This window comes from Lissotriton helveticus, chromosome 3_1, assembly GCF_964261635.1.
Source record: "Lissotriton helveticus chromosome 3_1, aLisHel1.1, whole genome shotgun sequence".
Lineage (NCBI taxonomy): Eukaryota > Metazoa > Chordata > Amphibia > Caudata > Salamandridae > Lissotriton > Lissotriton helveticus.
The window spans coordinates 587702842-587722685 of record NC_136061.1 but is presented as its reverse complement, the minus strand read 5'-3'; the positions used below and the strand labels follow the sequence as shown (position 1 = coordinate 587722685).

The window sequence follows — 19844 nt, the reverse complement described above, 5'->3', positions numbered from 1 at the left end:
ATAATGATTACACCAGATCTTGCAGACAGCGCATGCGCGCTGGCGCTCAACCTAAAAAGTTAAGGATAGTGTTAATTGGGGCTATAGAACATACATCACTTTTCCATTTTAAAAGACAAAAAAGCTAAATAAGAATGGTTGATTTTATGGGGTAAAATCAAATCAATTAAGAGGACAATTTTGCCCAAATTCTCATGCCTTTTCCAAAATCTTCCAAAAAGCTTAACATTGCATTGTAATCTGGGTAACAAAATGTCCCTTCCAGACATACTAATACACTACATACCATATTATCATGTTTTAGGCCTGGAAGATATATATAGATATACAGATGAATAGTCTTGAAAATGTCTCCACTAGAAAGCTTTAAAATATGTTGCTAAACACTGTTGAAAATGTAGGGATCCTCAAAGAAAATTGGTACACTAAATACAATTGTTACTTAGCAAAGAGGGACTTTGGACTCCAGGTTTGAATATGTATAATGGGATTATTCAAAAACATGCAGAAATATAATTTTTTTAGGAAGCACTCAAATATAAGTTAAGAAATAATAAGGATATTTTGCTGCAAATCTGCAATAAAGTGTTAAAATAGAGGTTTGTAGTTATTAAATACTTTGTGTCTGCTTTAGCAAAATGTGATTCATAGGAAGTACAGGGCTCATTCAAATATATATCACTGTGGATTACAAGATAATGACAAATATGCTACAGAATGTCTCTATTTCAGGACTGCTAACATGCTTCATGGACATCCTGTCCCCATCACATGGTTTCGGAATTTTGACTTTGTTTGCAGGAAAATTAATATTGCAAACCCTTGAGAAAACTGATCACACATTGACAGAGGAGGAGCGTTATATATGTAAATTGATGAATCACAAAATGTAGCACAGTTGAGATAAAGGAAAGTTGGGAAGCATGCTTTGTTATGGGGCACTTTTAATTAGCTATATGCTTTTTGAGGTTTGTGAGATAGAGTGACTGTGAAATCACCATAATTACTATCAAATTAGATCTTTTCTACTTGTGCGAAATGTTTATCTATTTCACTCTTGTTTTTGCTAGTGTGTCCTAATATGGAACTATAAAAAAAGAAACTGGATTTTTAATGGAATACAGGATTCTTAATAGAATTTCCTAGGGAACACATTTTTAAGAAAGACTTTATGTGGTGATCAAGTTACTCAGTATTTGAAACAGAAAGACCTCCCTCCCACATCTTTGTGTAACACTGTTTTATTAGTGAAATATTAATGTGATAACACATTTTGTACAGAATACATAAATTGTCTCTATATAATGTTAAATCAAGACCAAATAAATAACCAAGAATCTGCAAAGCAACAGGTCTAGCTTTACTGTGTGAACACCTACATACACAGGCATATACAAATGCTATTTGCATGTGTTAGCACATTAAATCCAGGCCTATTGTCTGTGACAATGCTAGGTGTTCCAAGAGTGAGAAGGATTTTCAATATTCCAAGATAAATTAAATATCGCTATCCCCCACCTCCCAGCATTTTCACTAGCAACACGTTTGTTTTAGGCGATTAGTTGTTACTTGGCATTTCAGGCAATTAGTGATAACACCAGTGGGCACCTGCCTACAATGGACTGAATACAGCACCAGCTCTAGTTGCTCTGAGAATGTAAAGTGCATAGAAAGGTGTGGTGTCCTCTGCATGAAAGAAAGCTCAGGAACCAGTGAAGTAAGTCAGGAGGTATTTATTAAACCTCATCCAATATTCGGAAGGGGAAATTTGTCCACAACTACCTCTTTATTTAATGCTCTTAAATCAACACAGAGCCTAATCTCACCTGTAGGCTTCTTAACTATGACAACGGGAGCCAACCACTCAGTAGCCTCCACTTGTTCAATGACATCATTCTTTAACAATTTGTCTATTTCTTCTTTTACCTTATCCTGTTCCATCAATGGTATTCTTCTAACTTTCGCTATGACAGGGACAGCATTCTCTCTTAATCTAATGTGATGTTTATAACCTTGTAAGCAACCTAAGTTTTCTCTAAATACTTTTGGGAATCTACTAGCTAAACTCTCTCCCAGCTCCTTATCTGACTCATTCCTCTCCACTATCTCTACCTGATGAATTTGTACTTGCGGATCTGCATTGGGATCTAAAGTTACGCCAAGTTGACCTTGATGTACCCAGCCTAACAAGATATCACCCTTCTTTGCCACATATATTTTCCTTACAATAATTCTACTCCCAAGTTCAATCTCCGCCATGAAACATCCAACCATTTTAATTGGGTTATCTGAGTATCCAAGAGGCCTAACATCTGATCTCATTAGTTTTACTTTTCCTGCGAAATGCTTACTAAATAATTCTTCATCAATTAAGGTGATACGAGAACATGAGTCGAATTTAAAATCTATCATTACATTTCCTACTTTTACAGGATGAATTGGATGATCTCCTTCCTCACATTTTATCTCAAATGTAACAGTTCTAACTTGTGGTTGGGACTGATTCCAACGTTTTCTAGACATGTCAGGTCTAAACATTCTTGATCTGCAACATTTACCATAATGTCCCTTCTTGCCACATACATTGCATATAATTCTTAAAGCAGGACACAGTGGAGAATTAGCTAGATGGCCTATTTGGCCACATCTAAAACATGTAAATTTATTACTTTGTCCCGGAAAATTGCTTTGAAACCCAGGATTTGTAGAAAAATCATCTTTTCTTGAGGCAAATTGAGTTTCATTCTTGTCTTGTTTCTTGATTTGACATATTACTTCTTCAACTTTTGTGTCTTCTTTCTTTTCAACAATAGATGTTTTATCTCTTTCTTTTTTTAATTCCCCAACGCACTTTGTCATGTGTTCTACTTGTTTAGCTATCACTAGAACTTCTTCAAGGGGCGGTTCATCTTTTAACCAGAGTTCTTTTCTTATTTCATCATGGACACATCTGAGGACAAATTGATCCCTAATCCTTTCATCGAGTGTTAAGCCAAAATTGCAAGAGGAAGCTAGTTTTCTCAATGAAGAAACATAGTCCTCTACAGTTTCATCTCTCTTTTGTTCCCTTAAGCCGAAGTGATAGCGTTCCATAATGGTACTAATCCTTGGAAGATAATGTTTATCCAGTTGTGCAATCGCAATTTCGTATTCATTTAAATTGCGTTGTTCCCCAGCAGATAGATCAGGGAGATGTTCCAGGACATCTTGTCCTTCTCCTCCTAAACAATGTAAAAGGAGGGCTAGCTTCCTTTCAGCACTCAGGTTAGTTCCACAAACTCTTGCGTAATTGGCAAAAATCTTCTTCCATTTTTTCCACTTTATATTAGGTTCTCCTGGAGTATTTAAAAAAAATGCAGGTTGAGTTACATTTTGCATTTCAAAGGCCCTCTTTTAAAGTTTTAATTATGTTGAATTCCCTTTTTTTTTTTTTTAAGAATGTTCACAATAAGAAGGGTTTGTTTTTGGAATCTTCCTTTCTCTTGCTGTGTTCTTTTCCTCTAGGCTAAGCAATTGTTGAGTTAAGGAAGATCATAGAATCCTTCAACAATGGTTAGATTAGAATGATCTGTCTTTCTTTCTTGCATATGATAAGATTCTTTTGATGACAATGCAATGTGGGATGGTTGTGCAAGAAAAGAGAAACGTTCTTTTATTTCAGTGCTTTGCGCTTTTTAAACAGGACAGCAGAGGGCGCTGTTACATCATAATAGAACGAGCAGAGTAGCGCGAGCAAAAGAATCCATGCGCGTGTAACACTCGTGATGTCTATTTCATCAACGCGAGCAAGTCAATTTAAAAACAAGTAGAGTAGCGCGAGCAAAAGAATTAATGCGCGTGTAACACTCGTGATGTTGATTTCATAAGCGCGAGCAAGGCAATTTAAGCACGAGCGTTGTTCAGCGCGAGCATGGTTCGTTTTATCTGTTCCAGCTAAAGACGGTCCTTTTCTTTTAATAAAATTATTCTCCTCGAGAAACCTCCCACCTTACTCCTCACCGCTTTTACTTATACCAGCCGCTGGGAAGACTCCGCTTCCTTTTCTTTATATTTAACTGCCGCTGGAGGAGAAGGGGAAATTTTCTTCTTTCTCAGTCTCTGTGTTGAGGTGGAAAGTGATGTGGATTCACCCGATCGTCGCCATAAAAATGTGGTGTCCTCTGCATGAAAGAAAGCTCAGGAACCAGTGAAGTAAGTCAGGAGGTATTTATTAAACCTCATCCACAGGAGACAGCATAGTAACTGCCCAAGAGGGAACACAACCAAGGCAAGGTTCCAGAACCACTACAGTAAAGGTTCTTGGTACATTAAAGATACAGTAACAATAAATAAGCACCTTCACAAAAGGCACAGTCCTCCGAAAGAAAAATCTCCAAATGCATCACAACTGGCAGGTGTGTGTTGTCACAACATCATTCTTCAGCGCCCACACACACTTTGCCATCCAATGTGATATCCCAAGGTCTGCCTTCCAGAGTTACTCAGACTGCTGGATATTTTGTTTCCCTATACGATATTGTACTAGTGGGATAGATGCTTCCACTGCTTCTTGTACTATGTGTGTACGCATGTAACTGTTCACTGTTATATCTAGAGCTAAACTTGCCTGGTTTGTGTGTTTGTGTGTGTGTGTGTGTGTGTGGAGAACGTTTGCACAGCTGCCACATGCACTGTACTTGTGCTCTCTGCTGCAGTGAAAACCCAAACAAAAATGATTGCTTTCAGTAGAGAATGGATATATGAGATAAAAAATTTGACGTGTCGTGGCTCACTGTATTTTTAATAAGTAAACCAGTTAATCGTGCATTGCAAGGAAAGCACTACATAGAAGGAGGTATATTATACCTAAAAACCAAGAGGATTAGGTAAGAAAGAAACCCTTCTGAGAAAGGCCAAAGTCCACTTTATGTGTAGTTTAAAGAACTGGTAACAATAGGTGTTATGGACAGATGTGCTGTCTAGACAGACCTAAAAATGCAGTCCATGGGGGACAGAATGATTCACCAAACAACCAACAGTATGAGGCGAAAGAAAAATACTCCTCTACAAGGAGCTAATGTCCACTCTAAATATATTGTAATTAATTGGTAACAGTAGGTCATGCAGAATGCTATGATGCCAAACAAGACCTAAAAAAGTGATGACTAGAGGGAAGCCTGATGATCTCCATAACTTATGTCCCAAACTGAAGATACTTAGAGCTGTATACTAAACGGTTTCATCTATTTGGGACCACACGAAATAATAATGGTTTCGAAATTCCTGTTGAGAATAATAAGCAATACAGACATTGGTGGAAAAAGAATAATCCAGATTGAATGTTCAGGGGGAGCTACAATGCAACTTCTAGAGCCTCTCTATTCAGTAACTCTTTGGAGCAGAAAACCGTGCACTTCATATCACAGTGAGCTGCACAGAGACTTTTGTGTGGATAACTCTAAATTTGAAATAGCTATAAAATAATACCCTGGAGCAGCTCTTCTAGTATGATGCTGTGCAAAAACAGCTGCATCTTATCAGGAAACTAAAACTCCTCATAACCCCAGAACTCTTTGTTCAGGCATTGGTGCATTCACATTCTGTTACAGTAATTCTATTTTAACTGGCCTACCCAACTCTTCACTTACAACTGCAAAAGCTACATTCCATACATAGCCTGTCTAAAAAAAAGAGTCAATGAATCAGATTCTATCCCACCATTTTAAGTCAACATTTGTTTTTAAACTGCCTGTTTCATTTTCAAAACTATGAAACTTGATCAACCTAGGTACTTGATACATCATATTACAGAAGGATCAAAATACATTAGGATCAACACTTGAGCACTATTTAACATTTCAAAAGCTAAAAAAATTGAAAACATTTAATTAAGTCATCTACTGCCAGTCACCCAAAACCAGGAATCATCCAAAAGTAGAGAGGGGAATCAAGGCTTGCTATTCTTCCAAAAGTTCATATATTTTAAAAGCTCCATTCTTCCTTATATATTCTATGAAATAATTTCAAAAAGGTTTAGGCATTATTTAACACTTTCTTTTAGGACAGTGGAGAGTAACAAAATTAAACTTAAGAATCCATATCATTCAGAAGAAGAAGTGGGTCTGGCAATTCTAGACATAAGATCATTCTATGAGGAGATTCAGGTCCTATATTTGTTTAAATTGTCCACCAATGGAACACGTTTTTAGGTCTGCCCTGAAACCCCAAAACCGGTCCTAGGATGCTTGTTTCTGGTCCAGGGAGGACCTGGCCTGGCAGTTTGGGCTGGACTGTTCCCATAGGAACAGGGTCAAGACTGATTTGCATATGGCTGGGTTTAAACTGGAGTGGCATGGCGTGCAAAAAAACGGTGAATTTAACCCAGATCTGTGACTGAGGGTGAATGTTCAATTGATTCAGCATTCTGTACCTCATCTGATCTTTTTGCATTTGTCCCCTTAAGAGGGAAGGGTATGCTGAGACGTGGGTCCCGTGGGCGGAGCCCCACTGGAGGCTTCTTTTTAGCCAAGGAATAACAAGCCTTTATGCACAAAATGACCCATCGAGAAATGGTCCGTTTGTGCACCGCCGACCTTTCTTAGCACCAACATAGCCAACAAAGTGTTGGTCATCCACCCGGAACTGTTGTGTGAGGCCCAGGGAGAAAGAGAGCGCACGTTTTGGGTCTAGACGATGGAGTCTCTCTTCCTCTTTAGAAGGATGCGGAGGGGGAAAGAAGGTGGCCAAATTGATGGTCTGCCAATGTGAAAGGCATTGACAACCTTTGGCAAAAAGGAAGGACGAGTTCTCAGAACAACTTTGTCTGGATGGACAGAAAGAAAAGGAGGTTTGGAAGAAAGAGCCTGGAGCTCACTCACTCTTCTGGCAGAGGTGATGACAACCAGGAAAGCAGTCTTTAGAGTTAGAAGATGAACAGGGCAATTATGAAGTGGCTCAAAGGGAGCGCACATCAGAAAGGTAAGAACTAGATTCAAGTCCCACTGAGGCATCACAAATGCAGGAGGAAACATGTGCGAGATGCCTTACAAAACTCTACCTACTGTGAATTGCTGGTAGCGTCTGTGGGCAGGCAGGATGGGGACATGGAAATAGGTGTCCTGCAAGTCCAACGCCACCATTCAGTCTTGCAGGTCTAGGACAGACAAGACCTGAGCCAGCGTGAGCATCTTGAACTTCTCCAAAACCTACTTCTGGCGTCGGAACGCGCTCAATGTCCCCCTTAGCCAAGAGGGCCGCAACTTCCTGCTGGAGAAGCGCCAAGTAATCCCCCCACATATGGTGGTACTGAGGTGGCATGGCTGGAGGGGTTGCCTCGAAGGGGAGGGAGCAGCCCCTTCAGACAATTTGCAGCACCCACTTGTCCGAGGTGATGGTACACCAGTGGTGGAGATGATGGCGTATTCATCCACCCACTGGCATCATATGGGCCTAATAGATCGGACTAGGAGGGCTTTGAAGTGGATGCTGTGGGGGTGGAAGTGGACTGGCCCGCCCGCTTGCCCCCTGAACTGCCTTGACGGTTCCCACGTCCGCGGCCACGCTGAGGTTGTTGCTGCTGTGGCCTGTGGCTTTGCGAACGCTGCGGGCGCCCCTTCCATGGCCACGAAAGGAGTGAAAGGCAGACTGCGGAGGAGGCAGAGCGGCCGACAGGCACAAGGACTTGGCTGTAGCCCAGGAGTCCTTGAAGTGCTCCAACGCACTGTCTGCCTTGCTGCCAAAAAGGCGAATGCCATCAAAGGCCATGTCCATCAAGGTGTTCTGAACAGCTCCTGAAGAGCCAGTTGTCCTCAACCAGGCATGGCGCTGAAGCGCCACCGTCGTGGAAATCGACCTGCCCAGTGAGTTGGCGGTATCCAGCCCACAACGTATGGTGTTCTTCGCTGCATCCTCCGGGCAGTTGAGCAACACCTGCGCAACCATGTCCCACAGAGCGTGGGTATGACAGCCCAAGAGGCATGCGGCGTTCAGCGACCTCAGCCCTAAGCTGGCAGATGAAAACAGTTTCTTGCCAAACTGATCCAGCTTCTTGGATTCCCTATCTGGAGGTGCAGCAGACAGTGCGCTCTGAGAAGCTGAGGCTTGGACCACCAAGCTCTCAGGGGTGGCCCGGAGCCGGGCGATGGCGTCGGGCCACGTTCCTATCCACAGGATACCCTGTGTTGGGCCTGGTACCCAAAAGAACGTCCGTCAGTGCTTCATTGAATGGCAGCAAGGGCTCCGGGGAGGTAGCCGCCAGTTGGAGCACTTCTGTCAGGAGGTTAGTTCTGACGGCCACCATAGCGAGTTCGAGGTGGAGAGCCTCGGCTGCCCTACGCAACACCGCTGCATAACTGGCTCCCTCCTCCATAGCCACGGTCTGAGGAGACAGCATGCCAGGGTCAGGTGAGGTGTCAATACCACTGGCTTCCACCAAATCCTCTGCCCAGTCCGCATCATAAGCACAGGCCTGTGCCAGAGGGTCCTCAGATCCCTCCCAGTCCTCCCCTTCCTTCGAAGTCTGTGGAACAAGCTCAAAATAAGAAGGATGGACATAGAGGGCATAAAAGGCATCATCGGCGTCAGTATCGGCATTGAACGATGCTGATCCATCACCGTGTCCGGGCTGAAACTGGGGACAACGTTGTCCGGAGGAGGGGGCGACGTCGGAAGCAGTGCCGGGGAGACTGGCGACGGTGGAGGTGTCACAAGGTCAACCGGCTTCGATCGGGGTCTGATCCTGGACTCCTGGTGGACCTGTGGCACGGGAGCCGGCGGTGACACTGGGGCCGGAGCCGCCGGAGATGGTAAGGCAGGACCCCCTGTCTGGCCCGCGGTGTCCGAAGGCGCACCGGCGGGGCCAGACAGCCCAAAGAGTCGGGCCATGGCAGCAAGGAATTCTTGCACCTGGGCAAGCGTCGCACCCGGGAATGGGGGGTAGACTGGTGGCGACGTCCAAGGCTCTGCCGGAGCCGCAGGGGTGGCACCGCCGGCACCCTCAGCCGCGTCGCGTGACGGGCGAGGGGAAGTCCAAGAGCGACAATGCTTCTTCGACTTCTTCTTGGAATGCTTCGACTTACCTGACCCGAGTGCGAAAACTTAGATCCAGAATAAGTGGTGATGATGGCTCCGCGACCAGTCCCTCGACCTCCCACGGGACCGGGACCTTGAGCAGCGCGGAGCCGACTGTCGGGCTTCAAGCAAATTTTGGAACCGCTCCCCCTAAGTCTTCGGCACCATGGCCCAGCAGTCGGGGCACGACTTGGGGTCGTGGTCGCGCCCCAGGCATTAGAGACACACGCGGTGGAGATCTGTCACTGACATCATGCAATGACAGTCCGCACAGTTCTTGAAACCGAGCATCCCTACGACACCGGGAGTCGATCGACTCTAAAAGATGAGGTAAAAGGCCTTGAAAAAGTCAGTCAAAAAGTGACTGGGGGTACTAGCGCTTCCCAGATCTGCGCTTGCTGGCGCGGAAAAAGATAGAACTGACGTCAGTGCAGGTGGGCGCCACTAAGTAGCTCTAACGATGTCATCACGGCGCCAACGACGCTCGCGGAGCTGCACGACGATGCCTACCGACGCGCAGGGGTATTGCTGATGAAAAAACTTTCCGGATCCAGTCTGACGCCTGAGGGTAATTCTAAGGTAAGGCATCTATCACTATGTGTTTCTTTCAGGTCCTATTGAATATTCAGGAGGCAATGTGGGACCTTCACTTAATATCGAAGCATGAGCACCAGAGAGGCCATACTGGGAGATTTTCCAAATAAAAGGGATCCTAAAAATATTTCTGAAATTGCAAAAGCTGACTTCCTCTAACGTACATGAAAAGGGATTCTTAGAAGCCTCAACAAAAGACAGAAAAGGGCCCACATTGCTTGGCAGGAAACAGAATGCCTGTTACCTGTTCATGAATGACTAATTCCTCCAAGGATGAAGCCTTCAAACATGAAGTACATTAAGCTCTCCTTAGAAGGGCAATGTATGCACTTAATTATCTGAAGCAGTCGATGGCTACTCTCATTGTCTACATTGTCTAGAGAAGAAATTAGTTACTTACTTGTAATTCCAGTTCTCTGGTATAGGAATCTTTTATATATTTACATGCTTGAATCATTCCCCGTAGCCAGGCTGGGAATCCCTAGTAATTTTAAATAGCAGTAAACAGGTTTAAAATTCCAATACGCTTAAACAATGGTGTCTGTTTAGGAGGTTATCCCCCTCATTTGAAGCAACCCAAACTACTTTAGTCAATGTGGTGGAAGTGTCAGCTCTCCTACTCCCCCTAGAGGCACCTAAAGTACATCCTTTATTTTACAACCATATTGGTGCATAGTAACTCAATTAAATCACAAACCTTTTGCTCCCTGAAGGTCTGGGCTCATGTTCATTGTCGTCATTTTTCTTCCCTGGTGTCAATTTCTCTGCACTATCCAATAGGGCACTGAGTGCCACCCTCCGGAAGACATTTCCATGGGCTTCCTTGATGAACTGGACCAGCTGTCGAATGTCGCAATATAATCCCTAGTTTAAAAAATAAGAAGATGGTTATAAGTAGAAAGCTAGACCAGAAAATAACAAATGGTTTTATGCTAAAGGAGTCCAATGAAGTTCATTTGATTCCTTCAATTTTCCTTTTATAACAAATTGGGATTCCTTAACACCTTTTATAGTTTCAAGCATTTTTAGCCTGTAAATTTCATGATGGAAATCAACATAACCACTATTTACACATAAAAAGGATATAAACACAACAGCTAAGGCAGAGCCATTTAGGTTTATATTTGAAATAGGAAATATGCGCTGTTAATGAGTCATGGAAAGACAGAGTTAAGACATGTGGTGTCTGAATTCTCAGAAGATACGAGCATTAGAGTGCAACAATCATCTTACAATTATGTTATCTTTGCAGATTCATTTTTTCTTTCAGAATCAGTCCATTCTTGCAATTCCTCTGTCTTTGTTATAATATGTGTCTTAGTCACCAAAATTATTGCGCTACAGGTCATCAATTACTGAACTCAACATAGCAGGAGCGAATCAGACATTTTAAGCATACAGTGCTGCTAGTACTATAAATGTGACATATTTAATAACCGAGGGCCTGATTCAGATCTTGGCAGATGGGACATTCTGTTACAAACGTAACAGATATTCTGTCCTCTGTATTACAAGTGGCATGGGATAGAATGCACTTGTAATATGGCGGTCAGAAAATCCTTTTATGTTTGTGATAGAGTATCCCCTCCTCTAAGATCTAAATCAGGCCCCTAGTCTTTGTTTACATAAACGTAGGCATCCTGGCACAGGCAGTCAGCAATTAATGGGAACTCTTTCCACTGCAGACTGAGACTCACCAGTGCCATAATATTTTGTAACGTCAAAGGAATCACCACAAACGTTGATGCAATAGCATTACTTAGGACAGAGGCAGCAATATGAATCTATCCTTGGAAAGATAAGCCGCAGGTGTTTATTTCTCCATGTGGTCCCTTATTTCAAAGCACATATCTATAACCCAGAAGCAGAGCCACTAAAGCCACTTACCTCAACTCTGCACTACTATTCAGAGAAGTATGGATCATCTTAGAAGACATTTTAAAGATGGCCTCTAGCACATTAACTATTACTGGTAGCAAATGAGAACACGATTCTCCCTTTTCACCTGCTCAATGATACTATTCTGCAACTGGAATAGTCATTGTGTAGAACAATAAAAAGAAAAATCTTTATGACAATGATAAAAGTAAATAAAGGCAGAAAGCAAAAAAACAGGTATATTTCAAGTTGTAAGAATTATGTAGTAATTTAATAGATGACGAGCAGTTGAATATACTGGAAAAAACGTAGAAATGTGATTGCTCTGAAAGTGCTTGATGCTCAGACAAGGTGCACACAGTGAATAAACCCGAACAAAGCAAACAGAGAACGGATCCAATAAGTCCACGAAAACAATATTTTCCAAGAGATCTGTGCATGTTACTATATACATGGTTATAATTCATAAAACTGTGATTTGTGGAATCTAATGTCAATGACGATTCGATTTAATATGGGTAGAGGGTCATCGTGAGAGCTCGAGGCATAGAATGGAAACCACATTGGGTGCTGAGGACTCTCCATGTTTAGTTAAAAAAATAATACTGCTAGCTTGTGAGTCTGAAGTACGTCAAATAGCTCTCGGCTTTGTTTGGGCTGGCACCTGATGTTAAGAAACATGCATTATGCCCTGCACACCTTAGCGCTCTGATGTATATGTAAGGTACCATTCATAGCCAGCAACATCTTGAACAGCGTGAAAATAAGCATGATCCTCTATTGCAGGGAGAACTCTGAAAATGTACCTGTTAAATATTTGAATTATTATCTACTTTATTATTGTCCTAAGGTTCATGAATTTTGGAAAGCTATATGGGTTAAATGTTTATTGATTTGTACTTGTGATGTACCATTTGCTATTTACAATCTTTTTAGGTACTATATCTACGGATTTCGATCACCTTCCCTCTAAAACTATTTTATGTTATGTTATGTTATATTATGTTAGCTGTTTTTTAAATCGCACAGCTGCCCCAGCAAAGAGGCGTCCCGGCGCTGACAAATCTACTGGAACAGAAAAACGCCTGAGAGCTCACCAAACAACATCCGACCTCTTTATTGTTATTGCCTTTAAAGTTATATTAACATGTTGGAAAGACAATTCTAAAATATCCTTTTTGATATGGTGGAATTTGATTTGTGATGAATATAGAATTGCTTTTGTCTCTCACTCTTCTATCTAGTTAAAGATTAAATCTGATTTATCATGGTTACCTTTTACTACGTTTTTATCCTCACACTCATCTTTCTTATAACACCGATTTTTTACTCTACTCTTTTAACCCTCCCTTCTCCTCTCTTTCTTCCCCCCTTTCTGCTTTTCTTTCTTTCTTCTCTAATCTTTTCTCTATCCCTTTCATAGATCAAATTATTCAAATATAAGATCTTCTCTAATGGAACACACTCCTTTATTACGTTAATGTATTTTCTTTTACCCCTACTTCTCCTCTTCCTATACATATCTCTTTCTTTCTTACTATAATATTTGCTAATGTCATTATGTTTTACTCTTGCACCAAAATACTTATGTAAGGTCCTAATTCTGTGTTCATTCTTTCAATAAAAATTATTTCAAAAAATTAATAAATTGGAATTATTAACAGTAGAACATAATATGCAGACAGTCCAAAGAGGGAGCAACCGCCTCCCCCATTAATGCATACACTGATAAATTTCTTATGATGGCGGACGGACGTGCGTCCGTCCGCCACCCCCGAGGTGGAGGGACCGTCCGCAGGGGCAGCGGCGTTACCTCCGTTGGAATTAGGATGTGACCGCCACCCTGACGGTCACATCCCGTATATATAGCATTGCGGCGGGTGCTGCTTTAAGCAGCACCCGCCGCAAAGTTAAAAATGCATGCTGTGCATTTGCATGCACAAAGCGTCAGGCAGCGTGCGGTGCCTGCCTCATTGTGCATGCAACTGCAGGGGGGTACCATAGGTACCCCCCATGTGCACTCCCCACCCCCCTTCACCCTGGGGGCCCACAGCGGGCCCCCAAAGCAAAGACCGTATGCCTTTCCACGGCAGCAATGGAAAGGCATTGGACCGCCAGCATCTTAATATGGTTGGCGGTGTCTCGCAGACACCACCACCATATGTGAGCACTTTTTCCGCCGGACGCGAAGGCGACCAGCGGAAAAGCGGCAGATGGTCTTGCCATCCGCCGTGGACCCCCCAGCCATCCTAATGTGGCGGGGGGTCATTTCAGGGAGAATGGCGGACGGATTGCCCCGCCAGCCCTGCGGCGGCAATCCGTCCGCCATCATAATCGACCCCAAAGTTGCTCCATCAGTTTTATGTCATAGTGAGGAAACTAGAAAGATTTAATATTGTGAAATGACTAGAACTAGAGACACGGAGAGTAAAACAGAATAGTGAGATAAAATAGCATTACAGAGACTTTGGGCCAGATGTAGGTGTCCAAATACCGGTTGGAAACGGACGAAAATACTGATTTTCGGCCGTTTCCGACCGGTATTTGGACATTGGTATGTAGGGGCATGCAAAATTACAGAATCGGTAATTTTACCGATTCTGTAATTTTACCGATTCGGTAAAATACCGAATTGGTAAAATTACCGAATCTGTAATTTCAGATGTAGGTAGCACTGTTTTCAGTGCTACAAGGGTTTAAGAATTCTTAATTTACCACCAACTAGTAGTTGGTGGTAAATTAAGAAAACCATTTAAAAAGCATGTTTTTTGCTTTTTAAACAGTGTCATGTTGCAGACATACATGTCCTAAGGGCATGTATGTCTGCAACATGTGCACCCATGCACAATTGAGGGGTGCAACAGGGTGTCAAAGTGACACCCTGCCACCCTTCAATATTTCCCCCAATTACCGAATCGGTATTTACCGATTCGGTAATTGACATTGATTCCTATGGGCCTCAAGGCCCATAGGAAACAATGGCAGTTACAGACTCGGTAAATACCGATTCATTGATTACCGAATCATACCGATTCGGTAATTAATTCGGTAAATATACCTACATCCCGATTGCCAGTTCTTAAATACCGAATCGGTATGATTCGATATTTAAGAATCGGTAATCAGGGATTACCTACATCTAGCCCTTTATGAGCAGGGTCCCCGATCCTCTCTTGTAACATGGAATCCGAGCAGTGACATTAAGCAGTGATTTCTAAAGTAAATAAATATGAGCTATTCTAGTACTAACATGGACTTTGAAGTTTACACTGTAATAATAATGTTCGAATATACATTTACTAGTACAATTGTTTCCAAATGACGTTTTATTTGCTTACATTTAGTTTTGCTCATATGGCATAGATTTATATGTGACAATAAAACCCGAGGCCAATAAAATATGTTATTTAAACAAGTGTACTGATAAACATGCACTTACAGATATGTTACAAGAGTCCAATGGCCAAATATCATGCTGCTGCTGAACAACAGACAAACTAATTTGGGAAATCCCTGCCTCCTACTGTGTGAATTGCACATTACAATGATTTTACAGCGGACACTCTGTTAAGGCTCAAACTGTGCATTCATTGTGACTTTATTGTTACTTTATTGATTCAGCTGAATCTCAATTACTGAAACAACTAGCAAGAACTCACATTTTGTGGCAAGAATACTGCTATATGTTTGTCCACATTAGGGGTCTGCAACCTTTTCTGTAGTGAAAGGTACTTCTGCTCAAGGTACGTCCCCCTGAACTACTATCAGATTTTGGGGCCAGATGTAGGAGCCCTAATACCGGTCGGAAACGGACAATTTCGGCCGTTTCCGACCGGTATTAGGGTTTTCAGATGTAGGGGGCTTAAAATTACAGAATCGGTATATTTACCGATTCGGTAAAATTACCGATTCGGTAAATTACCGAATCGGTAAATATACCGATTCTGTAATTACAAATGTAGGTGGCACACTTTACAGTGCGACAGGCCCTTAAGAGTCGGTATTTTACCACACAATCCTATTGTTTTCATCACCAGTGCACACATTTTTCTATGAAATACCACTTTCCATTTTAGAAAAACAAAATCAATTCTCGAGAAGGAAAACCTTTTCTGTAAAACGTAATTTTGTACTTTGAAATATCAGTTTTCATTTTCAGGATATACTACTAATAACTTTCACGAACAGATTCCTCTTCAAATGCCCATGTATTACAATCATACACGAATTAATGTGCACAATAACACCAGAGATGCCTGTTATCTGACAACAATTCCCACCATTACACAACGGCCACAATGTTGCCAGTGTGAACACCATAATTGGCAGACTGCCAACTATATATCAGTAATGGCCATTATTATGTAAAAGGTGGCCACTATTATGTCAGGGATGGGTAAAAGTAGTCCAGTTATACCTTCAATGTGTCAATAATGGCTGTCAGAAGGTCCAAACTATACCAAGAATGTCCAAATAGGACCATTAGTATGTGCTGGACACTATTATGCAATGAGTGGGCACACTTGTGCCAGAGATTTGATTGTCCTTGACACCAGGTGGTTTGGTAAGGAATCTGAGGCTCGATATAGTCTCTACCAGATAAGGCATTATTGAAGGTAAGAAACTTGTTCATCAGACTTCTAGCTGCAGATTCCTTACCTTTTGAATAGATACCCAAGCAATACCATCCCTGGATGAGTGTTTGGGAACTAATTTTAAACGAGAAAGTCCTGCAGGATGGAATAGGCAAAGTACCTATCCCTGCGGACCTAACATTCTAGGCATTAATGTTTGGCAAACGTGTGCAGGGAAGCCCACGTTTCTGCCTGACGGACGAGGAGTGGTCGAAGAATGTTTCGACCTTTTGCTCTTTTCTTGTGCCTCCTACCTGAGTGTGCTGAGGACTTTGAATAGGATGAAGAGGTCTTTGGGCTCCGTAAAAGATCTCAGGACCTTCCCCTCGACCAGGACATCCACTTCTGCGTAGTTGCATGCTGGGCCCCTACCAGCTTCAGGGATTGCTCCCTCAATGCCCTGCAATCGGAGAACAACTTGGTGTAGTGGTCGTGCTCCAGGCACCACAGATAGACATGGTGCGGGTCCGTCACCAACATCGGTCGGTGACAGGCATCGCAGGGATTAAAACCTGTCTTGTATGAAGACATTTAAAAACACCAGAGGGTAAGACTGATGCCACCTACTGTTGCGCAGGGATACTGCTCACGAAAATCTACCGAATCCAGTGTGATGCCTGGTGAAATCCAAAAAGTAGGGAATCTGCGGCTATGCATCATTATCACCAATCCACTCTTACTGAACAAAAAGTTTGTAAGCTCAAGTCGTCTGACTATACACCCTCCAATTCACCCCATCTCACCATAAGGTCTGATGCAGTGCATGAATACTGCTACAGAATTTTCCATTTCTATATGAAACTATCCACCAACTACCCCTATGTTTGCAGGTAATGCTGCACTTTTTCATCCCTTTTAGTCATTTTGATTTGTTTTCCCTCCACCCTCGCCCATTCTAGCACATCTCTGCACCACTGGGGTAGCTGGGGAATTCGGGAATTCATCCAGCTCATCACCACTCTCCTTCCCAGGAGGACCAATGCCAATCTAATAAACTTAAGGTACATCATCTTTTGTTCTGGGAATTACCCCCTGTACACCCTATATGGGCCCAGGCTTCAAAATAGGGCCTGTGGCTGCCACTAATATAGTGAAGACTTGCAACCAATATTGGTATAATCTGGGGCAATCCCAGGTGAAGTGCAAAAAAGTGGCCACGGGCACCTAACATATGGGGTAGGTAGCTGCTCAGGATATATCTTTCTCAGAATTACTGTGGTCATGTACGTTCCACAAAGGAAATTTAATTTGTTCAATTTAAATTGAGCATTATTGGAGACCTCCCTGATGCTTGCACATGCTGTGTCCCATAACCTTTCAGTGACTAGGGGCCAGATGTAGGAGGCCATTTACCGACCGGTAAATGGGTTTTTGGTATGTAGGGGGCTAAATGTACCGATTCGGTAAATTTATCGAATCGGTAAATTTACCGAATCGGTAAAATACTGAATCAGTAATTTTACCGATTCGGTAACTTCGGGATGTAGGTGGGACTCTTCAAAGTCCCTATGGCCTTACAGATTCGGTATTTTACCACCCAATACAATTGGGTGGTAAAATAACGAATCCAGGTGTGCATGCACATGTGTGCATGCACACCTGTGCCATGTGACAGACAGACATGCCCTTAGGGCATGTCTGTCTGTCACATGGCACACATGACAGTATTTGGGGTGCTAGAGGGTGTCAAAGTGACAACCCTTGCACCCTTGCTGGAATCGGTATTTACCGAATCGGTAAATACCGATTCGGTAATCCCCATTGATTCCTATGGGCTTCAATGGGCATTACCGAATCGGTATTTACCGATTCGGTAAATACCGATTTTTACAGAATCAGTAATTCAATTACCGATTTCACCTACATCTCCCCCCTTCTATTTTACCGATTCATAAATACCGAATCGGTAAAATTCGGTATTTATGAATCGGTAAAATATAATTACCTACATCTGGCCCATGGTCTCCAAGATCCTTTTTCCATGCCCCCTTACCCTTCATGGCCAATTGTCAACAGGCATGGTGTGACTGACAAAGCAGAGCCTACAACATGGCCAATTTCCTTCTGATTTAGCTAGATTGATATTGGAGACACATAGTCAAATGGCAGACCCCATACGCTGATAAAGTGTGATTTTGAATGTTATCATGAGGCCATGTCATTGTTTTGTCTGGCCGTCACTGTAATGGTCTTGAGAGGAGCAGTGCTGTTTTCTTTAATTTACAAAGATTCTCTGAATAAGGTATTGGGCTTGACTTCACCTCAGATAGCTACTTTAAGGGTGTTTGTGGGCTAGTTGTAACCCTGAGCAACTTGTTAGAGACCTCAGGTCTACATGAGCACATCTTTCCAGTGCTAGAATCTCTTGAGTGGCTACCTATTGAAAGACAGTCAACTTCTAAGACTCATGTGCATCATCCTTTGATCATCAATAGCAAAGGCCCAGCTTTCATCCAAGTGTAGTGCTAGAGGCACTCCTGTGGTCTGACACCCTGTGATGACCTTGGACTACCATTATTTTTAGTTGTTATTTTACTCTAGCCTGAATGTACGACGTCCTGCACATGCCTTGTTTCTATTAAAGGTTTTAATCTTGCACTTTGTTGTACATTGAGAGATGCAGTATGTGATGCTATAAGCAGTGGTGCACAAATATGCATTGTCTTGCACATATATAAGTATTATGTAGTTCTTACTATTGGCTTTGACATGGCCTCATGTCATTCTGAATTCTGACTCTGCCTGTCTTAAGCTTTATCTGCGTACACAGCCACGCTTGCAAGTTGTTTGGGTTAATCACATTCAAGGATTGTTTTGTGAGAGATTGTTTAATGTACCCTGGAAGGCTTTCGTGAACTTCTTCAAGATAAAGGAACATGCAAGACTGTAGAGGGAACGTGGGAACTCCTTCCTGCCACGGAATGCTTGCTTGGAAGCTGGCCAGTCCTAGTAAGATTCCTTTGGTGCAGGGAGGAAATTCTCGAACCTTCTAATGTGAGTTTTGAGACTATAAAGCTGAAGTTTGTTGACAGCTGAGTTTAGGTGATCACTTACAGAGTAGACGTACTGCTGTAAGACACACGCAACTTGAGTCCAGGTCGAGAGTCCAAGCCAGCTGTAAACGGTCCCCCCAGCGAAAACTGGCAATGACGTTGAGTGAATGATTGGGTGAGGTGACTTGTTTCTGACTAGTGCCATTGTGATGCGTGGTTCCAGTGGCTGTGGTCATTTGAGGTGTTTGAGCTCTGATTATTGCCCTTGTGATGTGTGGCCAGTGACTTTGATCATTGGAGGTGTTTTCTTTGTGATGTGTTAATGAGTGAGGTGCACATCCAAAGAGCTAAGTTGATGTATCTAGTATATATATATATATATATATATATATATATATATATATATATATATATATATATGTGTGTATACATATATGTATGTATGTATGTGTATATATATATATAAATAAATATATATATGTGTATATATATATATATATATCCTCCAACTCTCTCCTCACAGAAAGAAAACGAGCCGCACACCTGCGATGAAGGTAAATCCCTTTATTTGATAACAATGATGTCTCTAGGCAATCCTGACGCGTTTCGGTCATGCTTTGACCTTTTTCGAAGGTGAAGCCTTTGGCATCTTCACACCACACTGCAAATGCTAGCACTTATAGTTTTTTAGCCTCTT

General features: G+C 42.4%; 1 protein-coding gene across 1 annotated transcript in view; it reads right to left on the bottom strand.

Annotated features, from left to right (window-relative positions):
* UNC80 (unc-80 subunit of NALCN channel complex) overlaps positions 1-19844 on the bottom strand; it is a 2761828-nt gene that overhangs the window by 2057498 nt on the left and 684486 nt on the right. The window contains exon 17 of the mRNA XM_078680564.1: positions 10340-10506. Within this exon, the coding sequence (XP_078536690.1) occupies positions 10340-10506 (167 nt within the window). The remainder of the gene's footprint in view (positions 1-10339; positions 10507-19844) is intronic.